This window comes from Bos taurus, chromosome X (assembly GCF_002263795.3).
Source record: "Bos taurus isolate L1 Dominette 01449 registration number 42190680 breed Hereford chromosome X, ARS-UCD2.0, whole genome shotgun sequence".
Taxonomy (NCBI): domain Eukaryota; kingdom Metazoa; phylum Chordata; class Mammalia; order Artiodactyla; family Bovidae; genus Bos; species Bos taurus.
The window spans coordinates 131743903-131769055 of record NC_037357.1 but is presented as its reverse complement, the minus strand read 5'-3'; the positions used below and the strand labels follow the sequence as shown (position 1 = coordinate 131769055).

The 25153-nt window shown below is 43.8% G+C and overlaps 1 protein-coding gene across 2 annotated transcripts; it reads left to right on the top strand.

Annotated features, from left to right (window-relative positions):
- Positions 1-2933: 2933 nt before the first annotated feature.
- On the top strand, positions 2934-18430 carry MSL3 (MSL complex subunit 3). 2 transcript variants are annotated; one of them, NM_001192404.1, is made up of 13 exons: positions 2934-3079; positions 4368-4450; positions 4833-4928; positions 5228-5328; positions 5892-5971; positions 6524-6646; positions 7221-7381; positions 8171-8329; positions 9841-10103; positions 10887-10996; positions 14976-15075; positions 15406-15490; positions 17623-18430. In NM_001192404.1, exons 1-13 carry the CDS (start codon positions 2978-2980, stop codon positions 17720-17722), a joined length of 1563 nt encoding a protein of 520 aa, NP_001179333.1. In that variant the 5' UTR covers positions 2934-2977; the 3' UTR covers positions 17723-18430. The 2 variants fall into 2 exon arrangements, with proteins under 2 accessions (NP_001179333.1, XP_024843721.1); XM_024987953.2 differs by lacking the exon at positions 2934-3079 and adding an exon at positions 3320-3443 and having other exon boundaries at positions 17623-18413.
- The last annotated feature ends 6723 nt before the right edge of the window (positions 18431-25153 follow it).

Genomic DNA, 25153 nt, shown 5'->3' with positions numbered 1-25153 from the left:
TTGTCAGTCAATGTCTCCTGCATGAGAGGATGACCAAAAGGGCGAATAGGTTTAATCAATTAAACAAAGAGGCCATCAGACTGAGGTGGCCTAATGCCTTGGCAGCCTAGGTAAGCAAACCAAAATCTAAGCCTGTAAGTAAGTTCCTCAATGTTATGAAATCAGGATGCTAAGGACAACCAATCAGAAACAGCCAACTGGTCTTTAGGCTGTAGCCAATCAGCACTTTCCTTACTTCTGCCTTATCTCTGTGAAAGCCTCTCAGAAGCTCCTGACAGTGTAGCACTCCTAACCACACCTGGTGTGGTGCTGCCAGATTCCAATAGATTTCTGCTCTTAAAATGTTTAATATCTTTAGTTTATTGTTTAACAAGAGCACTTCCAGTCTGGAGCTTTTTCTGACACTCCCCTCCTCCTGAAGAGATGTAAGCCCTTGTGTCTGTCCTCTTCCAGGGCAGCTTTATCAGACTACCCACGAGGCTTGTATTTGCTTGCATGCTGCTCTGCCTCTCCTGAAATGTATCCTCTTTGAGGCCAGGGGTATCTGTATCCTACCTTGTGTGTCTAGTATCCAGCACACAGGAGGCTCAATAAATATATGTTGAATGAATCGGGACAAGGAGAAGTGTTCATGAAGTGCCTGATATTAATAGCAAGCATTGACCCACCACTTCTTATGCACAAAGGCATATACACTGAATAGACTGATTTATTCCTAAAACAACCCTGAGGTAGAAGCCACTATTATTGTCACTTTAATTGTATGAAAACTGCATCCCAGAGAGACTACTCAGTTGTCCAAGGTTAGACACAAACTAGGAACCGACAAGTGTAGGACCAGATCCCAGAGCCCACCATGTTCTTTATCTTTAACCCAAGAGGAAAAGGATGCTCCACCCACATTAGACATGAAGACCTCTCTAAGGGTCCTAATCTGGATGAGGGCTGCCAGGGGGTGCTCCCATTAGTGGGATTTGTAACTTTTAGGATCCTGAAGCCTTGTGCATTCTTGGACTTTTTAGGAAGACAGGGGAAAAGGCATTGCTCAAGGATATAAGGGGTACAAATGGAGAGAAATAAAAGAAAGCATCCAAGTTTTGCTCTGAGTGCTTAGAGTCTGGAGAGGAAATCTCCATTTACCAGCAAGAAAAAGAAAAACATTAATATTAAATTATGGCTTAAGTATGACATGCAATTATTTGTGCCCAGAGGTCCCCCTGCCATTTATGGGGAACACCATCGTCAAGATCTCATCCCAGATAAACCACAACCTGAAGAGGAATCATAGCTCCAGTTCTGCTTTCTCCACTGTATTATCCCAACAACTGTTGTTGTTGTTTAGTTGCTAAGCTGGGGCTTTTTGTGACCCCATGGACTGTAGCCCGTCAGCCTCCTCTGTCCATGGGATTCTCCAGGCAAGAATACTGGAGTGGGTTGCCATTTCCTTCTCTATTTCATAAGTCTGTAATCTAGTCAACCAATTCATCACTATTCATTGTGTGCCAAGAGTATGCATTGGCAGGCCTGGCTTCCTGATGGCTAAGCGGTAAACCATCTGCCTGCAATGTAGGAGATGCAGGTTCGATCCCTGGGTCAGGAAGATGCCCTGGAGGAGGAAACAGCAACCCACTCCAGTATTCTTGCCAGGAAAATCCCATGGACAGAAAAGCCTGGCGAGCTACAGTCCAGGGGGTCGCAGTTGGACATAAAAGCAAGAGTATGCAACGATGAGCTGGATGACATTCCCTGTAGCCCTGCCTTCCCGAACTTCAGGAGTGGAGCGTCTTAAAGACATTTACCAAGTAAACAGCCCTTCTACTGCAGGGCAGTAAATGCAAGAGGGCTGAGAGGGAATCCCTAGAGGGGTGCATCATCGTCTAGGGAAGGCGGAGGGGTTTTCCCTTGGCCGTGTCCAGACTGAAATGTGAAGGATGTGCATCAGGAGCCCAGTGAAGGAGGAGGCAAGTGTACATTTTTGGAGGCAAGAACAGAGCCCGGAGTGTGGGGGGCTGGCAGTTCACCACCACCTCAGTTTGCAGATGAGTCTTCTACAGTGCCTAAAGGCCTTCCACTCCTCAAAAGAAAACAAACCCAGCACCATCTTTCCTGTTTGTAGAGGTTTGTCCTTCAAGAAAGGGTCTCCCAGCATCCGCCATTCGTCCTGAGCATCCCCTCTCTGTCGGTACCTGCTAGTATCGGCCTTAGAACAACTCTCACCTGTAGGGAGGTTTCAGTGTGTTGGAGAAGACAGACCTCGAGGGAGCATCTCTGCCAGTTGTGGGTGTTGGAAAACCACGGGGGGAAGCTGAGACATGAGATGTTAACGACCCTGGTAAAGACCCATCAGCCTCGCCACCCACTGCTCGCCCGCTGTCACCGGCGTGCTCCAGAGCTGCCACCTGCTCATCCTGGCCCCGCAATAACCCCGATGCTTTAATCTCTCTTCCACCACGCTTCGCTCCCCCACCCCCACCCCGAATCAAGCCCACTGCCCCTCTAGACCCGACTCCGGCCCGACGTCCTGCCCGCGGTGGCCACCGCGTTCTGCTAAGGTGACCAAGTCGGCGCGGCCAGGGAGCTTCCCCGCCGCCAGTGCCCACCCCAGGTTCTCCGGTCCCCGGAGCCAAGACGGCGCGCGTCCGGCGCGTTGACCTCGTGGGCGCAGCCCGCTGCGGCCGCCTTTCCCAGGAGGGCTGGAGGGGCCGCGGGCTGCCCGACTCCCAGCCACCCGGGAGCCCGGCGGCGACTCGCAGGGACGCGCTCGATCGGGAGCGCGCGCGCTTGGCCGCTCGGAGGTCCAGCGGTGGCGCGGGGCGGGCAGAGGCGGGGCCGAGGGCGGGCCGGCCACAGCCTCCGCCAGTCCCCGCTCCCTCCCCGCCACCCCCGCTGCCGCGCGCCACCTCCCAGCCCCCACCCCCCTCCCCCACCGCGCGCGCTCCGCCCGCCCCGGAGCCTCGCCCTCCGCCACGATGAGCAAATGAGCGCGAGCGAGGGCATGAAATTTAAATTCCATTCAGGGGAGAAAGTGCTGTGCTTCGAGCCTGACCCCACCAAGGCGCGAGTGCTGTACGATGCCAAGGTGCCACCGCGGAGGGGCAGGGAGGAGGCGCGGGCCGGGAACCCCGGGACGGGAGGCGAACGCGGATGCGGGTGCTGACGGTGCCGTGGAGCGGGGGAAGTGGCGGGGCTCGGCGCTCCTTGCTCGCGGCTCCTCGGCCTGCGCGGCGCCGCACGGGCGGCAGGGGGCGCTCGCGGGACGCCGCGATGGGGAGCCGGGGCTGGGACGCTTCCGCTTCCGGCCTGGGCCGGGGGTTGCGCCGGCGCTGTCGGAATCCTAGCGCGAGCGGTGTCGCGCTGCGGGAGCCGCGGCGTCGGTTTGCGCACCTGAGGGCGGCGGGGGCTCCGCGTCCAGGAGGCCGCTTGCTCAAGGCCTCTTCCTGGAGGTTAACTCTCCCCGTCCTGTGCTGTCTAGGGCAGCTTGGGCTCCCGCGCGATGCCTTGATCGAGCGGCCCCCGTCCTAATCCATAGATTGTACCGCAGGGCTGGCTGTCAACTGGCGACGCCGTTGCCCTGGGCCGGTTGTGGTCTGGGCTCGGCCCCTCCCGTAGGCCTGGATTCTCTCTGAGAGCCAGGTTGAGTGGGTGTCTTCGTCCTCCAGGGCCTTGCACCACTTAGGTTTTCAGTTGGCCGTGTCGCGGCTCCTGCCTGTCCGCCTAAGTTTCGGAGGTTGGGAGAAAATGGAGCCACATCAGCGGCTCCTCCGGTCTAGGTGGCGTGAAGGAGTGTGTCTCGCAGGTCGCGGGTGGGGGCTGGCCCTAGCGCCCCTCTGGGCTTTCCGTTCTACTTTGGGGCTCCAACTCGCTGCCCCTGCCTCACGTTTATGTTTGCCGTGCCTCCTCCCTCCCCGCCTTGAGTCTCCCCAAGGGTGACACGCCCCTTCATTTGCCCCCGAATTTCCCCCTGGGGACACCGCTAGGCGGGGTGGCAGAATCTCCGAGCCTAACTGGCCAGACGATCCTGCGGAGCCCAGGAGACTACAACTCCCAGAGGTCTATCGGCAGAGGCTCGCTTGTCAGGCCGGGACTCTTAGTGACAACTCGGCTGACTAATGGCTTCAGAACCTACACCCGTTCTCACACTCAGAGACCAATCAGGGGGTGGTTGGAGGGATGTTTCCTATTTTGAGGCATCCACTCAGGGGAAAAAATGGAATTGAAAGGGAAAATGTTTCAGCCCAGCTCTCCGTCTAAAAAAGGAGAGAATGCTTTCCTTTCTTTTACAAAAAAGCCCATGATCTAGTTTTCCTAATCCAGCTTCTGATATTCTGTATGTTCTATTGTTTGTGAACGGTATTTTCTGGTTTCAGATCGTCGATGTTATTGTTGGGAAAGACGAAAAAGGCAGAAAGATCCCAGAATATCTGATCCATTTTAATGGTTGGAACAGAAGGTGAGTGTACTTGTTAAACCTGACTGAAAATTGATCATCTGTGCACAGGAACATTGCAAACTTCTTTGTTAAGTTCAAACTTCTTTGAACACTCCTTGGAAAGTTTCATTTCCTGTTTTTGCTTTTTTGTCAAACCTTGCCTACTCTGATTACTTCTGAGTCGACTATATTTGGATTCTCTATGGTTGCTTTTGGAGATTCTCATTGCTTCTGTGTCTGAATGAGTTGTGGTTTCTCTTTTTGTGATTTAAAATATTTAAATAGTTTTCTGAAAGGTAAGTAATTTTGAGACACTTCTGTTCCTGTGTGGTGCTTTTAACATTTGTTTCATGTCAAACTAAAATACTGAATTTTACACCCTTTTCCTCTTTTGTTTCTTTAGCTGGGATAGATGGGCAGCAGAGGATCATGTCCTTCGTGACACTGATGAAAATCGGAGATTACAGCGGAAATTGGCCAAAAAAGCTGTAGCTCGCCTGTAAGAATACCAAAAACATGAATTTTGCTCAATGTGTTTTCTTTTAAGGTTTAGAATTTTTGTCAGAGAAAAGTTTAAAAATCTGATAAACGTGGCTTATCAAGTTATGTAACATATTTGAAACGTAGTAGCAAATAGTGTTTCTATTGTATTCGAAATAATGGAGGTTACCACTTATGTTTTAAAATGTAATTATATCTTCGATACTTAAGAATTATTGTTACTGCATTTTTTTGTTGTTTTTTTTTAACCTCAAGACCCATATCAGTCAACATTTCAGTGGTCTTTATCCATTTCAGGAGAAGCACAGGAAGAAAGAGGAAGCGCTGCAGGTTGCCTGGTGTGGACTCTGTCTTAAAAAGCCTCCCTGCTGACGAAAAAGATGAAAACGATGAAAACTGTGAGTGGCTTGACTTATTGTCTCTGGTTAAAAGGAGTTTTACCTAGTTCTTTTATACTGCAGGGTTGAGGGGAAAGATTCACTGAAACTTTAGACAAGGAAACATTGTAAGCTCATTTCATAAAACATTTGCTCATTTGTTTTTGATAATTCAAGTAGCAGTCAGAAAGTTCCTAATTAGACCTGGTGGGTCTTGCACATGACCCCTGCCTTCTCAATCAGTGTCTTATAGTAGCGCCTCAGAGCTCCATTCTCATGTTTTCTTCATGGTACCTTGCTCCACTTGTGAATGTGACAGCGAACAATAAGATCCTAGGTGACTAAACACTTGCACATCATTTACTTGTGTGGTTTTTGCACCCCTTGAGGTTGGTATTGTATTTTTTCAAAATAAATTTCTATTCTGAAAGGTCCAATATTTGTGTTTGACGTTTAAACTTTATGCTGGACAGTAGCTTATTATTACTAGCAGTAGGACACCCATGCCATCCTAAGGAATTGTAGATGTAAGGGTTAAGGAAGTGTGTAATTCAGGTTTGACTGCTGTTTTTTGTTTTACCTAGCAATAAGCAGTTCCTCTGACAGTGAAGAAAAGGATGGAGAAATAAGTGAAGAGGGTGATACTGAAGAAAAGACTGAAGTGGTATACAGTTCTTATTGTAAAAACTCTTTGGCATATATTTTGGTGGTAAAATTTTCTAGTTGTGAAATGTTTTGTAAAAATCCATCTTTTTAACCAAATGTGATAAAATTGTACTTCATATATAAGGGAAAAAAACCCTTTTTATTGTAAAAACTTCTCTGTGGCTTTTTATACCCATGAAATGTTTCCACAAACCATTTCACCTCTTTCTTTGCAATGAAATTGTGAACTTTTTATAGTGCTGATTAATTTTTAAATGGTGTGTATCAAGAGTTTAGCATCTTCTGTTTGCTGAATACAAAGTTAACATGAATCCCACTGGTAAAGTTAAATTGGGAAGAAAAGAAATAAGCATTTGCAATGTCGTTAGCGCCCTAAAACAAGTTAACTTTTGGCCTTTAATATACTTCTCATTAGAACATGTGACATCATTACTGGTGTAAATGTCAAGGATTAAGTGGTTTGTTTCATTGTAGGCTGTGCTTATGTTAGTCCTCCTTTGGGTGTAGACTCTCTGTTTTAGGTAGTTAAAATGGAATTGTGATATTGCAGAAGGAAGGACCAGAGCTGCACACAAAAAAGGAAATGGAAGAAAGAACAATAACTATAGAAATCCCTGACGTTCTGAAGAAGAAGCTTGAGGATGATTGTTACTATATCAACAGGAGAAAACGGGTAAACAAGGAGAACACATAAAACATGGATTTGTAGTAGAGCCATATTTTGCAGTCACAGAAAGTTGAGAGCCTTGGCAGAATGAAACTCAGGTTCTGTGCTGAGTTGGGTTTTACACTTCTCTGGCAGTAGTGTTCTCCTGATGGAAGTGTGCTCAGACTTTTCCAGCCCTGGCTGCCTGTTAGAATCTTCTAGAGAGCTTTGCAGAGTCCTGATGCCTGGGCTTCAAGCTTAAGGTGAAAACTGATCTATGATGTTGGGGGTGGCAGCTGTGGATATCTTAGAGGTTCCCCAAATGGTTCTAATGGGTCCCTAAGCTGAGAATCATTGCTTGCATTTATTTTTAAAATTAGTTATCAATTAACTTTAAATTATCATTGTAATATACATGGGGATATGATCAGTAGAAGAAAAGTCAGAGAGTTTCAAAGCACATTTACCTAAAGAATTATCTTCATACACAATTGACTTTATTTTTGAGCTTCAAAAATGATGTACACAAGACCACTGTTTCTTGGAATATATGTTTATCCAATGGAATGTGTACATCAAATGTTTATGTTTTTGTTAACAGTTAGTGAAACTTCCATGCCAGACCAACATTATAACTATTTTGGAATCGTACGTGAAGCATTTTGCTATCAATGCAGCCTTTTCAGCCAATGAGAGGCCTCGTCACCATCATGTTATACCACACGCCAACATGAATGTGCATTATATCCCAGCAGAAAAGAAGTAAGTAGGGGAGGGAGGGTTGGCATTTCATGGTTCACTCTGGGTGTTAGAGAATAAACTTCCATTTAGAACAGGTAACACTGTCTCTGTTTCAGTTACTATGAAACAGTTCACATACTGTTACACTTAATTCATACAGTAACCAGTTAAGTTTCAAAATACTGTCTTTTTCCAGAATGTTCAGTAACTCTTTAGGAGTGTGATGTGAATCCATTGAGGATATGCACTGCCTCAACACTAGAAGAAGTTTTCAATGATGTAATTTAGGGAGCAAACTCTTTTTTTTTTTTTTTTTGCTTTGAGAAGTACCAGAATGGGGAATGAGAATTTTGTTGAAACCTGTTTACAAACAGGTCTTTACCCTAATCTGAGTAATTGTCCTCATAGCTTGCCTTGGGAATGTGACCCCGTAGGAGTGGAGTCAGACAAGTAGATTGTTGCAGTTGAAACAGATGTGTCAGCTCATCACGACCAACCGACCCCTTCAGCTGCAGGTGTCTGGGGTGTGTCTACTTTCCGGAGCACAGGCTACTTGGGCTCCTTGTGTGGCACTGAGCATATTTACTTGTGTTCAGTGTGTAAGTTACAAATACTTGCTTACTGCACTCTATATTCTAGGTCTGTGCTCCCATTTAATTATCGTTAGCACCTACAGACTTTGTGTTTTGCACACTTAGGTGTAATATACAGTGTTTAACACTCTTCCTGATTAGAAATATGCACCTTCATTGTGACATTTTGAAAAGTTCTGTTATTTTATTGCATCTCTAATCTCTTTAATCCTTCCAGCGTTGACCTTTGTAAGGAGATGGTGGATGGATTAAGAATAACCTTTGATTACACTCTCCCATTGGTTTTGCTCTATCCATATGAACAAGTTCAGTATAAAAAGGTGACTTCGTCCAAATTTTTTCTTCCGATTAAGGAAAGTACCACAAGCACTAATAGGTAAGTTAGCTTGTAGTTCAACCATCAGCTATCAGAAATCAAATAGCTAGATCTGTTTTTAAAGATTTCCGTTGGATGCTATGGGGCCAACACATTTGGAGGAGGGAGTAGATGGCAAACCACTGTCTGTCCTGGTGGTTTTCTTTCTTCTTGGGTAAGTTTGAGTCATCATTCACTTTCAAATGTCTCTGGAAGTTTTTACCAAGTGAAGATTTCAGTGTACAGAAATTGGCTTTAGAGTAGCCAATGCCCTTCTTTCCAAAGACATTGGGGTGAAGAGAGCGTGGCCTGAGAAGGTTGGGTGTGGGTTTGAATTTGTGACTTGGTGAGGTGTCATCTGAGTCTCTAGCTTTTCCTGTCAACAATGGAAAGAACATTTGCTTCTGTAGGTAGTTATTAAATGAGGAAGTGCATGAAGGGCTGGCTGCCTTAGGCCTCAAATAAAGGTTAGTTTCTTTCCCGCTCTGCTGTGTCACAGTCTTCCCTCAGTGACCAAGCTTTTCCAAATCTCCATTCTTTGGGTTCAACAAGTCCCCCTGCACCTGAGTCCATGCCTCTATCTGTGTAAGCTACTTCCTTGTCTGCCTCAGGCCCATCTTCCCGAGAGACTGGTCTATTTTCATGATTTCCACCCCTGCATCTCCTCTTGCATGTTTCCTGTCTATCTTGGTCTCCTGCCTCCCTCTGCTCCCCAAAGTCACTGACAGCTTCCCACTTGCTGCACTAAGCATTGCCCTCCTTTCGCCTTCAGCCCCTTGATCCGCTTCCTCCTCAGGTCTTGCCTGGTAATTGTCTGTCTGCATTATGACCGTCTCTTCTTTGGCTGCCTTCCTTCCCAGCGGGGACCTATGTTGATGTCCCCACACCCTCCTCCAAACCTCAAGGTTCCCAGTGTCTAGAGTGGACCGTGTGTTTCCACAAAATGTGGGCAACGTTTGTGGCATTCTAGCCCTATCAGTAGTTACATTGTCACGAGATGACGTTGTATTCTTAGTCTCACCACCATGGTTTCTCAGCCTTGGCTCGACCGATGTTTTTAATTGGATCATTGTTGGTGACGGAGGCCGAACTACATGCTGTAGGATAGCGAGCAGCATCCCTGGCCTCCACCCACTGGATGCCAATGGCACTTTCCCAGTCGTGACCATCAAAACTGACTCCAGAAGGTGTCTGTGTTCCCCCCAGAGTGGAATCACCCCTGAGTTGTGTTCCCCCCAGAGTGGAATCACCCCTGAGTTGCGAACCACTGATACAAAACAAGGACAAAGGGTATCACAGCCTTTAATGCCAGGGTGCCTTGAAGAGTTAAAGGGTGAAAATGGTATAATAATGTTTAGGTACCTTTAAGAAAGTATTTGTTTTGGCATGTCTGGAAGTGAAAGTTTCTAAGCCTCCTGGAGTGGAATGGAGGCTGTGTTTTCTGCCTGAAGAAGGACATTGAGGAACCCCTCCAGGCTTTGCAGAGATTCTGTGTACCGGGCGCGTGTGATGCGTTCCCCTTCCTTTTGTAGGAACCAGGAGGAGCTCTCTCCAAGCCCACCTTTGCTGAATCCATCCACACCACAGTCCACAGAGAGTCAGCCAACCTCAGGTGAACCAACCACCCCCAAAAGGCGCAAAGGCGAGCCGGAAGCCTTTCAGTCTCTGAGGCGGTCCACGCGCCACTCTGCCAACTGCGACAGGCTGTCTGAGAGCAGCGCCTCACCCCAGCCCAAGCGCCGGCAGCAGGACACGTCTGCCAGCATGCCCAAGCTGTTCCTGCACCTGGAAAAGAGTAGGTCCACTGCCCACAGGAGGGCCATGCCGGGGAGAGGTGATGCCGACTCTGTGCTTGGTCTGGGTCAGGCACCGTGCTCCTGAACCCAGTCCAGCGGGAGATGGGAGCCCCCCCCACCCCAACTCCTGTGCCTTCAGCTCTACAATCAGGATTCCTGGTACTGACCAGTTTCGCGCTGGCTCACCCATCTGTTTGCAGTCCCTCTCTCCAGCCCTGAACTAGTTAACGTCCTGTACATATGGATCTACCTCTTGTAGGCATGAGTTCATCAGCGGAATCATGCAATATGTGGCCTTTTGTCTGTGGCGTCTTTCACTTAACATACAATGTTTTCAAGTTTCATCATGTTGTACGTAGTTTATCCCAGTGAAGTGTGAAAATGAAAGTGTTAGTCGCTCAGTTGTGTCCAACTCTTTGCGACCCCCCCTGGACTGTAGCCCGCCAGGCTCCCCTGTCCATGGGATTTCCCAGGTAAGAACACTGGAGTGGGTTGCCATTCACTTCTCCAAGGGATCTTCCCAACTCAGGGATCAAACCCAGGTCTCCTGCATTGCAGGTGAATTCTGTGAGCCACTAGGGATATCTCTGAACTTGATTCCTTTTCTTTCCTTTTTTCCATCAAATAATATTCCAGGTACTATTCTTGACAGGGAAGTCTTATTGGTAAAAATTAATAACTTCTCTGCTCTTTGTAAAGGTCTTTCAGCAATCTTTAATTCAGTAGCTGTATGATTAGTGGATAATTAATTGGTGACTAATTAAAGTCTTTTCCTTTTAAAGAGACACCTGTTCATAGCAGATCATCCTCGCCTGTTCCTCTGACCCCTAGCAAGGAAGGGAGTGCGGTGTTTGCTGGCTTTGAAGGCAGAAGAACTAATGAAATAAATGAGGTAAAGCGTTAATTTCTGTTGTTCACCCCCATTGAACCCTTCCTTTTGTGTTTTCTTAAAAAGTCTTACAAGAGGAAATCCCATTTGCTGGGAAGAAACATTATGTTACTCTTGCCGTAGGTATTTTTTTTTCAATTTTTTAAAATTATTATTATTATTTTTTTCTGTACAATATTGTATTGGTTTTTCCATACATCAACATGCATCCACCACGGGTGTACACGTGTTCCCCATCCTGAATCCCCCTCCCACCTCCCTCCCCATACCATCCCTCTGGGTCATCCCAGTGCACCAGCCCTGAGCATCCTGTATTCATGCATCGAACCTGGTCTGGTGATTTGTTTCACATATGATAATATACATGTTTCAATGCCATCTTCCCAAATCATCCCACCCTCACCCTCTCCCACAGAGTCCAAAGACTTCTATACATCTGTGTCTCTTTTGCTGTCTCACATACAGGGCTATCGTTACCATCTTTCTGAATTCCATATATATGCGTTAGTATACTGTATTGGTGTTTCTTTCTGGCTTACTTCACTCTGTATAATAGGCTCCAGTTTCATATACCTCATTAGAACTGATTCAAATGTATTCTTTTTAATGGCTGAGTAATACTCCATAGCGTGTATGTACCACAACTTTCTTATCCATTCGTCTGCTGATGGACATCTAGGTTGTTGCTGTGGATATTAACAATTTTTTGTATGATGTGTAACATTGTATTTGTGGTATCTAAAATGAGATTATAGCCCTGCACCTCCATTCCTCTTTTATTTCAAATAAGTCCAAGTATTGCCTGGAGAATCCCAGGGACAGGGGAGCCTGGTGGGCTACCGTCTATGGGGTTGCACAGAGTCGGACACGACTGAAGCAACTTAGCAGCAGCAGCAGCATTGAAATAGGAGTATTGTTATTTTGTAGAACAGTTGTCAGTACAGTTTTTCTGCAAAAAGTCAGAGAGTAAATATTTTCAACCTTGTGGGCTTCATAGTCACTGTTGAGACTCCCCAGCTCCAAAGCAGCCCCAGACACTGTGTAAATGAATGAGTGTGCCGTGTTCCAATAAAGCTGTGTTTATGGACACTGCCATTTGCATATCAGATAATTTTTCATTTATATGATATTATTCTACTTTTGGTCTTAACCATTTAAAAATATAAAACCCATCTTTAACAGTAATATTAATAGCCATCCCTTTGAGGGCATGCTGTATGCTAGCATTGTGCCAGGCGCTTGATCTAAATTACCTCAGGTTCTTGAGAATAACCTTACCAGCAGAGTTCCCTTTTACAGACAGGACAGCTTCAGTTTGAAACTGTTTTTAAGGCCAGTTAACTGAGATACATAGTGAGTTTTCAGGAGTTCAGGAGATGTCTTAGTCCACGGGGAAATTGTATGAATCTTGCCTAGCAAGTGGGCTTTCCTTGTTTCTGTGCACAGAGGAGGATGGCTTTATGAGACGATGTTTGGTGACAGGGGTCAGCAAACTTTTCTTATCAAGGGTCAGATTGTAAATACTTTCAGGGTTGTGCGTCAGCTTGTGAAAGTAGTGTAAATAGTTCACAAATGAGTGTGCTGGGTGGCCCCAAAATTCATTCATGTGTGCTCAGTCTCAGTTCAGTCACTCAGTTGTGTCCAACTTTTTGTGACCCTGTGGACTGCAGCACGCCGGGCCTCCCTGTCCATCGCCAACTCCTGGAGCTTTCCCAAACTCATGTCCATTGAGTCGGTGACACCATCCAACCATCTCATCCTCTGTCGTCCCCTTCCCTTCTCCTCCCGCCTTCAATCTTTCGTAGCATCAGGGTGTTTTCCAGAGTCAGTTCTTCACATCAGGTGGCCAAAGTATTGGAGCTTCAGCATCAGTCCCTCCAATGAATATGTGTGCTAGTAATCAAATTTCATATGATTTTTATATGTCGTGAAGTAGTATTCATTTAATAATAAAAAAAAACATTTAAAAAACAGTTGTTTTTAGCATGAGGGGGTTGCTTTGGCTCAAGGGTTATAAGTTGACTGACCTCTGCTAGAAAACCCAGTTCGTGTTCCAGTGATGTTAAGGGAGGGTTAGGAAATTCCTAGTGCAAGCAGTCCCTAATTTTCCTTTTTTCAGACTAGAAAGCCTGCAGGTGTTTTTATTCAAGAAGAATCCTGTTTCTCACAGCAGTCGCCAACCTCCATGATCTTAGGCCGGATAAGCTGAGGTGGAGCTGATGTAATAATAGAAATACAGCGCACAATAGATCTAATGCGCTTGAATCATCCCCAAACCGTCCCCCGCCCTGGGGCCGTGAAAAAATTGTCTTCCACAAAACTGGACCCTGGCGCCGTAAAGTTGGGGACCCACAGAAAACATCTGAATATTGAGGCACAGCCATTCCCACTCTGGTCACTGTTGCAACGCCGCCATCTAGTGGTGATAGTTACAGCTACAAGGTCTAGTGAAAAAGTGGTTGGGGTTGGACAGGCTCTCATGATGAGACCTTAGTGCATTCTGTCTGCATAAAGCCTCCATTGCAGCATGTTTTCCCCAGGGCCCTGCATCCTGACCACCTGAGACTCACTCTCCCAATGCCATTTGCTGCCCAACTGCACCAGGGAGGATCTGGACTGGTGTAGTCCTGGTTGAGATCACAGGCGATTCCTGTGCACACCCTGGTTGAGACTTCCTCCACTGGAAACCTGTTATTTCCACCCATAATGCATCTTTGAGAGAGCTGATTCACTACATTGAGCTGCAGAATTGAGGGAGGGAAGTAGCCAGGCTCGCTAACTAACCACATGATCTGCTTTTGCACGAGCGTGCCCTTCGTGCCTCCAGTGATGGTGGATTCCCCCATGTTCACTTTGAGTGTCACTGTCAAAACAGTTGCTGAGCTGTAGCTGTGTGCACCGCGGAGTTCGGTGCTAGGGATGGTATAAAGGGGCAGAAACTTACTCCTGCTCTGAGGCTTGTGTACCACAGGAGCGTGGGGTTGGTGAGGCACGGGCTGAAGCCTGGGCCTTCAGCATGGAGACAGATGGAACCATGGTGGTGCTTGTTAATTTCTAAAATTTCATTTGATTAAATTGACTACGTCAGCCTTTATGGGCTCATTTTGGCATCCTTCTGCTTTGTCTTATAGAGGTCTTCCTTTGACCCAACTATTTCCAGATTAAACTTGGCAGATCCCAAAAGGCAAAACAGCAACTAGGTAGAATAGACCTATAATTTGCTGAAATATTTCTGTGGAAGCTCATCAGAGAGTTTTGAAATTCAACTGTTACTTTAACAAAAGCCTCCAATCCACCCACACTTCTGGAATTCAAAGTGAAGGAAAAGCAGGCAGTTTCCAGGGCTGAAGTCTATTTTCACTTGATTCAGTGGGTGAAATTAGTTTCCAGAGTGACTGTAACATAGCAGAATCTTAGAGAATCTTGACACAGTGGTAACCTTTCTCAAAACATCTTTTATTACTTCATTGTCTAAAACAGCAGAATTTCCAAGAAAGGAGAAGGGGCAGAATGACAAAACAGTTACAGCTAATTTACAGGTAGAAGCTATTGAAAATTAGAAAATCGAATATTTTCCCAATTTTAAGTCCTCTTTCCTTGTTTATTTTTATGAGTTTGTGTTTGATACAGTGGCATTTTTTTTTCATCTTCACAGAATCTGTCTTAATTGTAGGTGATTAGGACTGTCTCCATGTTGCCAAAGAAGGTGGGATGGCTTTAGGACCTCCACATTGGCTTCTTGTCATTGTCTTGTTCCATGTTTGGTTTCTTCCCATTTTCTGGTCCAGCTGTGAGGCAGCTCCAGAGGTGTCAAATGGATGGGAAGCTCCAGGGTAGAAACGCGACACTTGATGAGCTGTGTCTTTCTGCGGGCTTGGGAGTGTCAAAGTGTGTGTATTTCTGCTGGAATTCCAAATGTACAGATCTGTGGGTAACGGAGTGTGAAGATATAACAACAAAGCATTCTCTGTGCTTTTCCCAGGTCCTCTCTTGGAAACTTGTACCTGATAGTTATCCCCCAGGTGACCAACCACCTCCACCCTCTTACATTTATGGGGCACAACACTTGCTGCGTTTGTTTGGTAAGAAATCCTTTGCCCTGCTTTCTTCTTACCTTTTTTATTTTCCACTTTAATTTTAACAGCTGTAGGCTTAGGTACATCTTGTGGTAATTTGGGGGTCTAAGAAAAATCACTGAATGTTGATCTCTTAAAAACAATGAATCTTAAATTTCATACAAATTGTGTTTGTAATATTTGTACTTACTACTCTATGTTCAGTAAGAGTTTTGGTTTTGTTTGGCAGCATAGATGTTAGTTTCAGTTTGAATAAGATCACAGGGACCCAGAGGATCTCCTACTGATCGCCAGATTCTGCCAGTTGTAAATGATTTTGCTTTCTTTTTAATGCAGTGAAACTTCCAGAAATCCTTGGAAAGATGTCCTTTTCTGAGAAGAATCTGAAGGCTTTACTGAAGCACTTTGATCTCTTTCTGAGGTATTGTTATTACTTTGTCAAAATTTACTCTGCCACCGTATATATGACTTTTTTGAACTTGTCTTCAGCAGATGTAGAAGCTAGCTCTGCAGTATTACCTAAGTATAGTTGGTTCTAATAGTAATTGTAATATGGGGAGTTGGAGCTATTTAATTTTTTCATAGTTTAGCTGGTTTCTAAACAAAGGGTATGGAGGTAAAATTTTTTTGTGTCACTGGAAGAATCCAGTTGGATAGCCATGTGAGGAGAAAATTTTCTAAAGAAGTGATTGAGATTGATAACTATTTAATTTTATGTATTTTATTCAAGAGTACCTTAAGCATGTGACTTTTCTTTGTTCCATGTACCTACATTTGTAGGTCTGATTTTGGTGTCTCCTTTGGAGTTAAGAGAAATGATGAATAGTCTGTGCTGATACTTGTGAATTTGGAGAAAGGTAGCGTTTTCTTCACCTGACAGAGCCATTTCATTATATGGTTGGATCATTCACCGAGGCTGTGCCCTCTGCATACCTGGGCTGCAGACCCCAGCCTCCTTTATGCCTATGGCCCAGCTCTCCCACCCAGATGTCTACTGACTGGTTTCTCCTGGCGTTCCAGGCTTGTTGTCACTCTGCCTCACCCAGGGTGTCCCATGTACCTGACCTTGTTTTTTCTTTCTCTTTAAGAGGATACTTTCTCCTTGTATTTAGGTCCCAACCTGTAAGAGCTAGTCAAGTAGGATTTACTGGAGTGGAGAACACTCCAGCCAGAGAAATGAGTCTTTGTCTGGGTATTTTGAATAATGTATCAAATGAGTGGAATTCAACTTTAAAACATTTTATAGAAAAAAGTTTCAAAAATGCCCTAATCTCTTTCAGCCTTCCCCTCAAACAAACCTACAACTCTGTTTTGTATAAACATTTTGTTACACTGAAATCAAATAATGCCAAAATGAGACAGCCACTAGTTAGCACAGGAGAGCCTTCTAATTCTGAGCTATGCCCAAAACAAAATAGAAATTAGGGTTTTAGGAGGTTACGTACAAAGATTTACAAATAAAATGGTACAGCTGACCCTTGAACAACATGGGTTTGAAGTGCACAAATCCACTTACATGTGGATTTTCTTTAATAGTAAACACTTAGCACTACATGATCCATGTGGCTGGTTGCATCTGTGAATTGGGAGGAATAATGAATACGGAGGGCCCAACTAATAAAATCGTTATGCAGGGATTTTCAACTCTGTAGAGGGTTGGGGCCCCAATCCCCATACTGTTCAGCTGTAATGGGTTATGAAAATACATCCAAACGTGTCAACTACAGAATCAGTGGATTGAGAGTTGCTATAAAAAAGGTACAATCAAAGAAGAAAGAGTTACCTCAAATGAATTTGACTTGGTTTTTACTGAAGAAGGTATTGCAGAGGTATATCCTTACCTTTTTAGGAATAAGGACAGTTGGGAGGAGGCCAGGGAAACAAACAGGAAGCTAATTACTTAGCATACTAGTTAATGCGGCCCATGTGAGCCTATTTGAGCCCTTCATGGTGAAATATTTGATACTTCAGAGTCAAGACAGTGTCTGTGTTGCAGATTCTTCAGTGACTGGCTATGTTTCAACATCAATCCATAGTCAGGCATAAGTCAGTCTTACGTTTTTACTACTAAGCTGAAACTTACAACATCTTTTGGCAACGGCAAAGTAGAACTCAAAATGCTCTTTACTGATTAAACCATTCAGTTTTGTTTTAACTTAGCCCATGTAAGTACTGTGCATTTCTCAGGTGACATTTATTGAGTTAATAATTTATTTTTTATAGTTTGTTTTTTAAAACAGGAAAATGTAGAAATACTCAGAGGCCTTTTTGCATGGAAGTGTTTAGATAATCAAGACTGCCACCTAGTGGAGTTTAGAAGCTATAGAAATAGAAATTTGTACACTTGATAGTGAAAGGATTCCAATGAAACAGTCTTTAACATAGAAGCTGGGTATGTGCAGTGAACATAATCAGTATATAGAAATCAAGATTATATTATTTTTTTCTACCTAATACAAAAAGAGTGAAATGTTACAGTTGTGGAAATTCCCGTTTTGCTTCCTGGTATTTAGTCTTTACTCTGGTGATCACAGGGGCTATTTTTTTTTCCAGGTTTTTAGCAGAGTACCATGATGACTTCTTCCCCGAGTCTGCCTATGTTGCTGCCTGTGAGGCGCACTACAGCACGAAGAATCCCAGGGCAATTTATTAAGGTTTCGATGGTCCTAGAAGAACAGTTTCTCTATCTAGTTCTTGGTTCCCAGTAAAGAACTAGGGAGTCATGGGCCTTCTTTATGCAGAAAGTAAATGTGACACCCACCCTGGGGGGCTTTGGCAGAGGTGGGCCCATTTGTTTGAGTTGCTTACCTACTGTAGTTATTTCTGTTAAGGATTACTTCCTCGGTGCCTCGATGGCCTCCAGCATCTAACCCTTGCCACCTATACACGTGATCTGTGATGGCAAGAAAACAGCAGCTGTGTTCACAGTGAATTGTTAATGAACATGTGATTAGGTTGGGCTGTTTCAGTAGACGGAGGTACTTGTTAGCAGTAACCACGTCTTTTAGTTATTTGTTAGCATTAAACAAAATTGTTTTGCAAACTGTTTTCATTCTTGTGATAAGGCTGAGCAACTCTGTCCCACAAATTCTAGTTTTGCTTGGAAACTGCAAAGTAGTCCCTGAATATTTTAGAGGGAATCGATGTTGATGGCAAAAGAAAATTTGCAGCTATACATTTGCTTGTTACAATTCCTTTTCTATAAAACCTTATTTTTGGTGATTTAAATAAAGCATTGCCTGAATGTTTGAGATTTTATAGCTACACTTGGTTGTGTAATATTATGGTTCCTTTTCTGTAAAATGTTATTTTTGGCCATTTCAAATAAATGATTTTCGATCTTATTGGAAAGAACCAGGAGAGAGTTTTTACTCTGGTCTTGTCCTTTTCTCTTTATTTGTTGTAGGAAAACAGTAAGGCAACTTTGATTCCTCAATTTTGTATTTATTTTACTTTCCCTTTGTGCCTTTTTTGTTAAGGACTTTTGTTTTCCTTTCCTTTCTTTTATTTTCCTACCTTGGCTGCCTTACTGAGAGGTGGTTCCCTGAAGTTGCTGCAGCCCATCACTGTCTTTTTGCCTGACTCTGGGCTGGTTTGGGGCCAACATATTTATTGCCTTCCATCATTACATAAAATCTAGCAAGATGATGTTAAGAGACTTGATATCCATTGGGAAAAGGGGTTTCAATAGATTAAGATTAAAAGCAGTAACTTGGGGAAGTCATGTCTACACTGGAATGAAATTAGACTCTTCAACACACCAGTTAAATCTTTTTTTTTTTCTTTCTTTCTTTGTTAATAATTGGAGAGACACTTTTTTTTAGCTTCTGCTTCTCTTATGCTTAAGCCAGATTCCTCCAGATGTTCATTTGGGACAAAGCCTTAGTGCATTTTTAAGCTGATTGAATTATGTTGTGTCTACTTAGCAATAAAAACAATGCTATTTTCTATGTCTCTCTTTCCTGGAATACATCTTCTAAACTCAAAGTGAATTTGTAAATGACGATTTCTTTGCTTCAACTTTCCCTCTGATTGGTGTAAATAGTGGGACCAGTAAGCAGAATGTATGTCCCCAGTGAGTATCTTCAACACGTGGGATGACATGCTTACCCAGCTCTACTCCTTTTGCATGTAGACTGGCGCATCCAGTAGGGACCCAGCCCAGATCACCTTGCTGTGGTTGGAAATGTTGCCAATATACCTCTGGCATCGAAAGCATACGTATTACATCTGTCCTCACACACCAACAAATACAGTTACAATAAATGAGTGAATAAGCAAGAGTTCATGTGTTGGAACAGTCTGATTGTGGTCTCAGGGGATGGTGGATATTTCTGAGGACCAAAGGAAAAGCAATGAAGGGTCTGCTTCAGCAAAAGAGGATTGGGGCATGTTTGCTGGGGGACTTACAGTGTAATCCTTTCTTTCATCACCATAAATGACTGTGGCCAAAATGTCAACCATTCACTTATAGCTTGAGGAGATGGATGTATGCTTTTGACCTTTTGTGGAGGTGGATTGCCAGGCTGGGATTGACCTCCAGTCAGGCAGGGAGACAGCAGGGATCCCCCAAGAGTTGGTAACACTGGGTTCATATGTTCTTTCATCAAAAGGGGTCTAGCAGGAGGCAGACACAAATGACCACATACGATTCCATCTGTGACGTGTCCAGAGGAGGCAAACTATAGAAACAGTAGATTAGTGGTAGTCAGAGGATGGGGAGAAGAGGGGATTGGAACTGACTGCTAATAGGGCTGAGGTCTCTTCAGGGTGATGGAAATTTCTGGAATTAAGACAGTCATGATCATTGCCCCACTCTGTGAGTTTACTAAAAAACACAGAATTTTATATTTTTTAAATGGTGAGTGTTATGGCGTGTGAATTACATCTCAGTTAAAGCGTGGAGATCTAGGGATTGGCTATGCCTAAAACTCAAGAAAATATTCCACAGAAATCCCTTTTTGAGAGCTGAATGGCTGGCCATTTGATCTAATCATTCACATGTCTTCTTTCATGCATCATTGCCCAAGGCAGGCAAGGCTCCTTTCCTCACTCCACTGACTTTACACTTCACGGGAAGGTCAGGAGACCCAGGGCCATGCCTTCATACAATGTCCTTTATAGGCAAATGGGAAGTTGGCAGATCTTCAAACTTCTCTGACTCCCAAATTCTTCTGCATGGCAGGGCATGAGGAATAATGATACATGGATATTCTGATATAAGCCAAAAAGATTAACAAACAGTTTAGTGACAGCAAAAGTAATGTGAATTAAAAATAATGCAAACCATAGCCAGGTCGTCTTTACAAGTCTTCCTGTTCTGGAATTTCTTTGCGACATCAACCTTTATCCTTCTAAAAGGTCATAAAAAAGCATAAGTGGTAAAGTGCTTGACTGTTTTTCTATTGATTTGTACTTCTCTCATTCAGATTTACAACTTTCAGTGGAATGATTTAATAAGTCATTTTGGAGCTCTGCTTTGGCACAAGGTAAATTACACCAGCCTGCAGGTTCTATTTACTGTTCAATCTTCACTGTCGTAAAGGTGACTTTTGAGACAATTTCGGGTCGTCAGCCTCTATTAGTTACCCATTATTATCCACAAAATAATTTTGAGTGAGATGATTTGTGAGCTGTATAGAAACACACCTATTAGAGTCAGAGGATGAAGGCTGCTTAAACATGTTTGGGTAGTACAAAAACTGAAAACAAAAATGCTCTATTAGAGGGAAAACCTAGTAAGATTTTCTTTTCTTACATGATAATCCATTTTATCTTTTATATCTGTAGTTCATAAAACTTAACCAATCATAGCATTAAAACCCTGTTTTAATTTGGTGGTCTAGAAGAAGCCATAGTGTGGTAGACAGAATGAAGAATGTTTCTAAAACTTTACACACACCCCATCTCCATTTCCCTAGCCCCTAAAATGTAAATTTGCAGTTTCTCTTATTACGAGGTAGGATCTAACATTTAATACTGTAAATCAACTGTACTTCAATTTTAAATCAATTTTCCTTCCCCCTTGAATTTGGTCTGGCTGTGTGTGTGTGTGCGTGTGTAAGACTGAGTAGATCTCAACGAGAGAGCTGTTTTCCTACATAGAAATCACCAACTAGTCTGGCTTGGGGATTTGCTTTGGCCAAGAAAATGTGCCAGAATTGATTCACTTCCCTTCTTTTCCTTAGATGTGGACAAGCCTGGGCTAACGTGCTGGATGATAAGAGACATGTTGCCTAGTTAGTCTCATCACTCAGCCAAAAGCCAGCCAATTGCTCAACATGTGAGTGAAACCATTTTAGACCAACCAACCAACCCCCAGCCTATACCAGCCCACCACAGATGCATAGACAAGTCAGTTAAAATCTGCCAAGCCCATCCTAGGTTAACAGAACCATCCAGTTGACCCATATATTATGGACTAAAAATAAATGCTTATTGTTTTAAGTCACTGTTTGGGGGTGGTCAAAAGTGAAAGAGGAGAGTGAAACAGTTGGCTTAAAGCTCAACATTCAGAAAACTAAGATCATGGCATCTGGTCCCATACGGGAAATAGATGGGGAAACAGTGGAAACAGTGGCTGACTTTATTTTTGGGGGCTCCAAAAAATCACTGCAGATGGTGATTGCAGTCATGAAATTAAAAGACGCTTACTCCCTGGAAGGAAAGTTGTGACCAACCTAGATAGCATATTCAAAAGCAGGGACATTACTTTGCCAACAAAGGTCTGTCTAGTCAAGGCTATGGTTTTTCCTGTGGTCATGTATGGATGTGAGAGTTGGACTGTGAAGAAAGCTGAGTGCTGAAGAATTGATGATTTTGAACTGTGGTGTTGGAGAAGACTCTTGAGAATCCCTTGGACTGCAAAAAGGTCCAACCAGTCCATCCTAAAGGAGATCAGTCCTGGGTGTTCATTGGAAGGACTGATGCTGAAGCTGAAATTCCAATATTTTGGCTACCTCATGCAAAGAGTTGACTCATTGGAAAAGACCCTGATGCTGGGAGGGATTGGGGGCAGGAGGAGAAGGGGACGACAGAGGATGAGATGGCTGGATGGCATCACTGACTCGATGGACATGAGTTTGAGTGAACTCCGGGAGTTGGTGATGGACAGGGAGGCCTGGCATGCTGCGATTCATGGGGTCGCAAAGAGTCGGACACGACTGAGCGACTGAACTGAACTTGGTGGTGGTCAGTTATCCAGCAATAGCTAACATCGCAATGTGCCTATTCATTTTGCACACTCTGTATGGAACAGCTCAAAGTTCATTGCCTTGGCTGAAATTGCTGAAATTCTGGCATGTTTAGAAGCCATCAGCTAACCAAAGAAACACATACGTGCTTTTGCTTCTAATCAGGTACCAAGTGAGAGAATGGACAAAGACAGCAACGTACCCCAAGATCCCAGATCTTGTAGCTAGCATGACCTGGATTTTATTTTGTAAAAAATTTAAAGTTTGCAGAAAACTTGAGAATATAATAAAATATACTTTCACCATAAAATTGACTTTATTTTATAAGATTTGTTTCCAGCCACTGTTTGAAAAAGAACTAAAATATTTTGGATTTGGCTAAAATTCTTTTTTTTTCACCATTACCTGGATCTCAATCCTTGACCCTTCTGAGTTTGGTGTAGTGCGGACAGATACTGTGCACATGAAACTCTCTGCTTTTATACTCTTCATCACATTTTAACATATAGATTCATATTTACATATATACATATACATACATGTATAAATATACATTTGTACCTATACAAAACTGCATCAGTCTGTGTTCTCACGTAGGCACACTGAGTTCTTTTAATTGCTGTATAAAAATCTGTCATGTGGATATGCTGTCCTGTATTAATTCCTTTACCACTGTTGGACATTCAGATTGTTTCCAAGCCCCCCTTTAACAGTGCTGCAAAGAACTAGCCCTTGTACAGAGTTCTTGTATTCAAATGCCAGTCCTTCTCTAGGTCATACAGCCAGAATTGTTGGATGCTCAGACACGTGGGTTTTTTATTTTCTAGAGTCTAAAGTTACCCCATTAGACAGAGACTTGGCTTTACTAGAGTTCTTGGGTGTTAAATTTCAGGGAGGCTGTCCTGTGAGACATTTAAAACACAGGGAGCTAAAGAAAAGAAAATGGATGGAAATTTGAAGTCTCTTTGAAACTTTCTCCACATTACCTCATCTCACATCGAGCCCTCCCCCACAACAGTGTTTTTAGGTGGAACTGGGGATTGTTCTTTGATGGGCTCATAGAAATTAGAAATAAAACCTTCACAGTGGTAAAAAGCACTCATTGGTTTCCAGAGCAAGTGTTATGGAAAGGAGCTGATTGGTCACCTGAAAAATATTTCAAATATTTCAAATTCAAACATTAGATAATTTCTGAGGAGCCATGGGTTCCTTAGTCTATAGGGCAAGCCATTTCTTTGGTTTTCTCAGTTGAGAGGGAGGACAAATTTTAAAACCTGTTTTTTACCATCCTGAGACATGATATGGTAAATACACCATGGTACTGAAGAACTGATGCTTTTGAACTGTGTTGTTGAAGACTCTTGAGAGTCCCTTGGACTGCAAGGAGATCAAACCAGTCCATCCTAAAGGAAATCAGTCCTGAATATTAATTGGAAGGACTGATGCTGAAGCTGAAACTCCAATACTGTGGCCACCTGATGCGAAGAACTGACTCATTGGAAAAGACCCTGATGCTGGGCAGGAGCAGAAGGGGATGACAGAGGATGAGATGGCTGGATGGCATCACTGACTCAATGTACATGAGTTTGAGTAAACTCTGGGAGTTGATGCACAGGGAGGCCTGGCGTGCTACAGTCCGGGGGGTTGCAAAGAGTTGGACACGACTGAAGGACTGAACTGAACTAAACCATGGTACAATCAGGGTTAGGTCAAACAATATTCTCTCTGTAGCCAGGAGAAAATCAACAAAACTCTTTGTTGCTTACGAAGTAAGTAGCTAAATGTTCTTCATTTTATACATCCCCTGTCAAAAGTGCATCAGTCCACAAGAAGCCTATCCTCCCAATAAATACTCTTCTCAACAAATTGTGTGTGCCCTTTGTCCTTTGGGTTCAGTCCAGACCGGCAGATCATGACAGGATGATGTCAGCAGCACCCTAGTGCTTTCAATGTGTAACCATATCTGAGAGCTGCCTGAGGTTATTTTGATTTATGCCAGGTTACATTATAGATGCTCTGTAATACAGCTGCTAGTTTAAAAGTCTTATAACTGGCAATAAGAAATGCAGCTTTGTACTAGAAGTAACAGAAATAATACTCCATCATGCATTTTGTATAGAAAAATGAGGAAAAGTAAAACTACTGGAAAGCTACATCTTTGTCCTTAAAACTTCCAAGCCATCACTCCTTGGCCTTTTGGCTAAGATCAAGTGTAAAACTTCCAAGTCAGAAGCTCACAAAATCATGATTAAAATAATAATGAAGTGAGGTTGCACAGAGTCGGCACGACTGAAGCGACTTAGCAGCAGCAGCAGCAGCAAACTGCTTGCACCCAGAAATCACTCTAAAAGAAACATCTATATGTCTATTTTTGCTCACTCATGTCCAACTCTCTGTGACCCCCATGGACGGTAGTTCCCCCTAGGCTCCTCTGTCCATGAAATTGTCCAGGCAAGAAGAGTGCGGATCCAGGGGATCTTCCCAACCCAGGGATTGAACTCACGTGTCCTTCATTGCAGGCAGATTCTTACCCTGTGCACCACCAGGGAAGCTTGTTCTGCCCTTGAAGATGTTTGGAATCAAGGCTCTGATTTGGGAAATATCCAGCACATCTTGTACTCTTAAGGGAATTTTTATAAAGAGGTTTCAAGTGTTGCCAGTTTTTCAGTGATTATCTGGCAGTTTCAAATGCACCGCTTTCTGCTGTCCTCTGTTTTGCTGAAAATGGGGCTTGGCAAGCCGCATTTTTTCCTGTGCTGGCTTTGCTTCCTGTTTCCGCCAGTAGAGGGCACTGGAGAGGGAAGACAGAGAGGGGCGGGGCTTCGTCCTGCCGCGCTCGCATTTCGCATTTCGTCTCGGAAGCGAGGGCACCTCGCTCTGGCAGCCGCAGC

Excerpts from the sequence above, each read along its gene's own strand:
- MSL3 (NM_001192404.1), top strand. The coding sequence starts at position 2,978 with ATGAGCGCGAGCGAGGGCATGAAATTTAAATTCCATTCAGGGGAGAAA. Across the intron at positions 4,451-4,832 it reads TTTAATGGTTGGAACAGAAG|CTGGGATAGATGGGCAGCAG; the intron begins GTGAGTGTACTT and ends TTGTTTCTTTAG. Across the intron at positions 6,647-7,220 it reads ATATCAACAGGAGAAAACGG|TTAGTGAAACTTCCATGCCA; the intron begins GTAAACAAGGAG and ends TTTTGTTAACAG.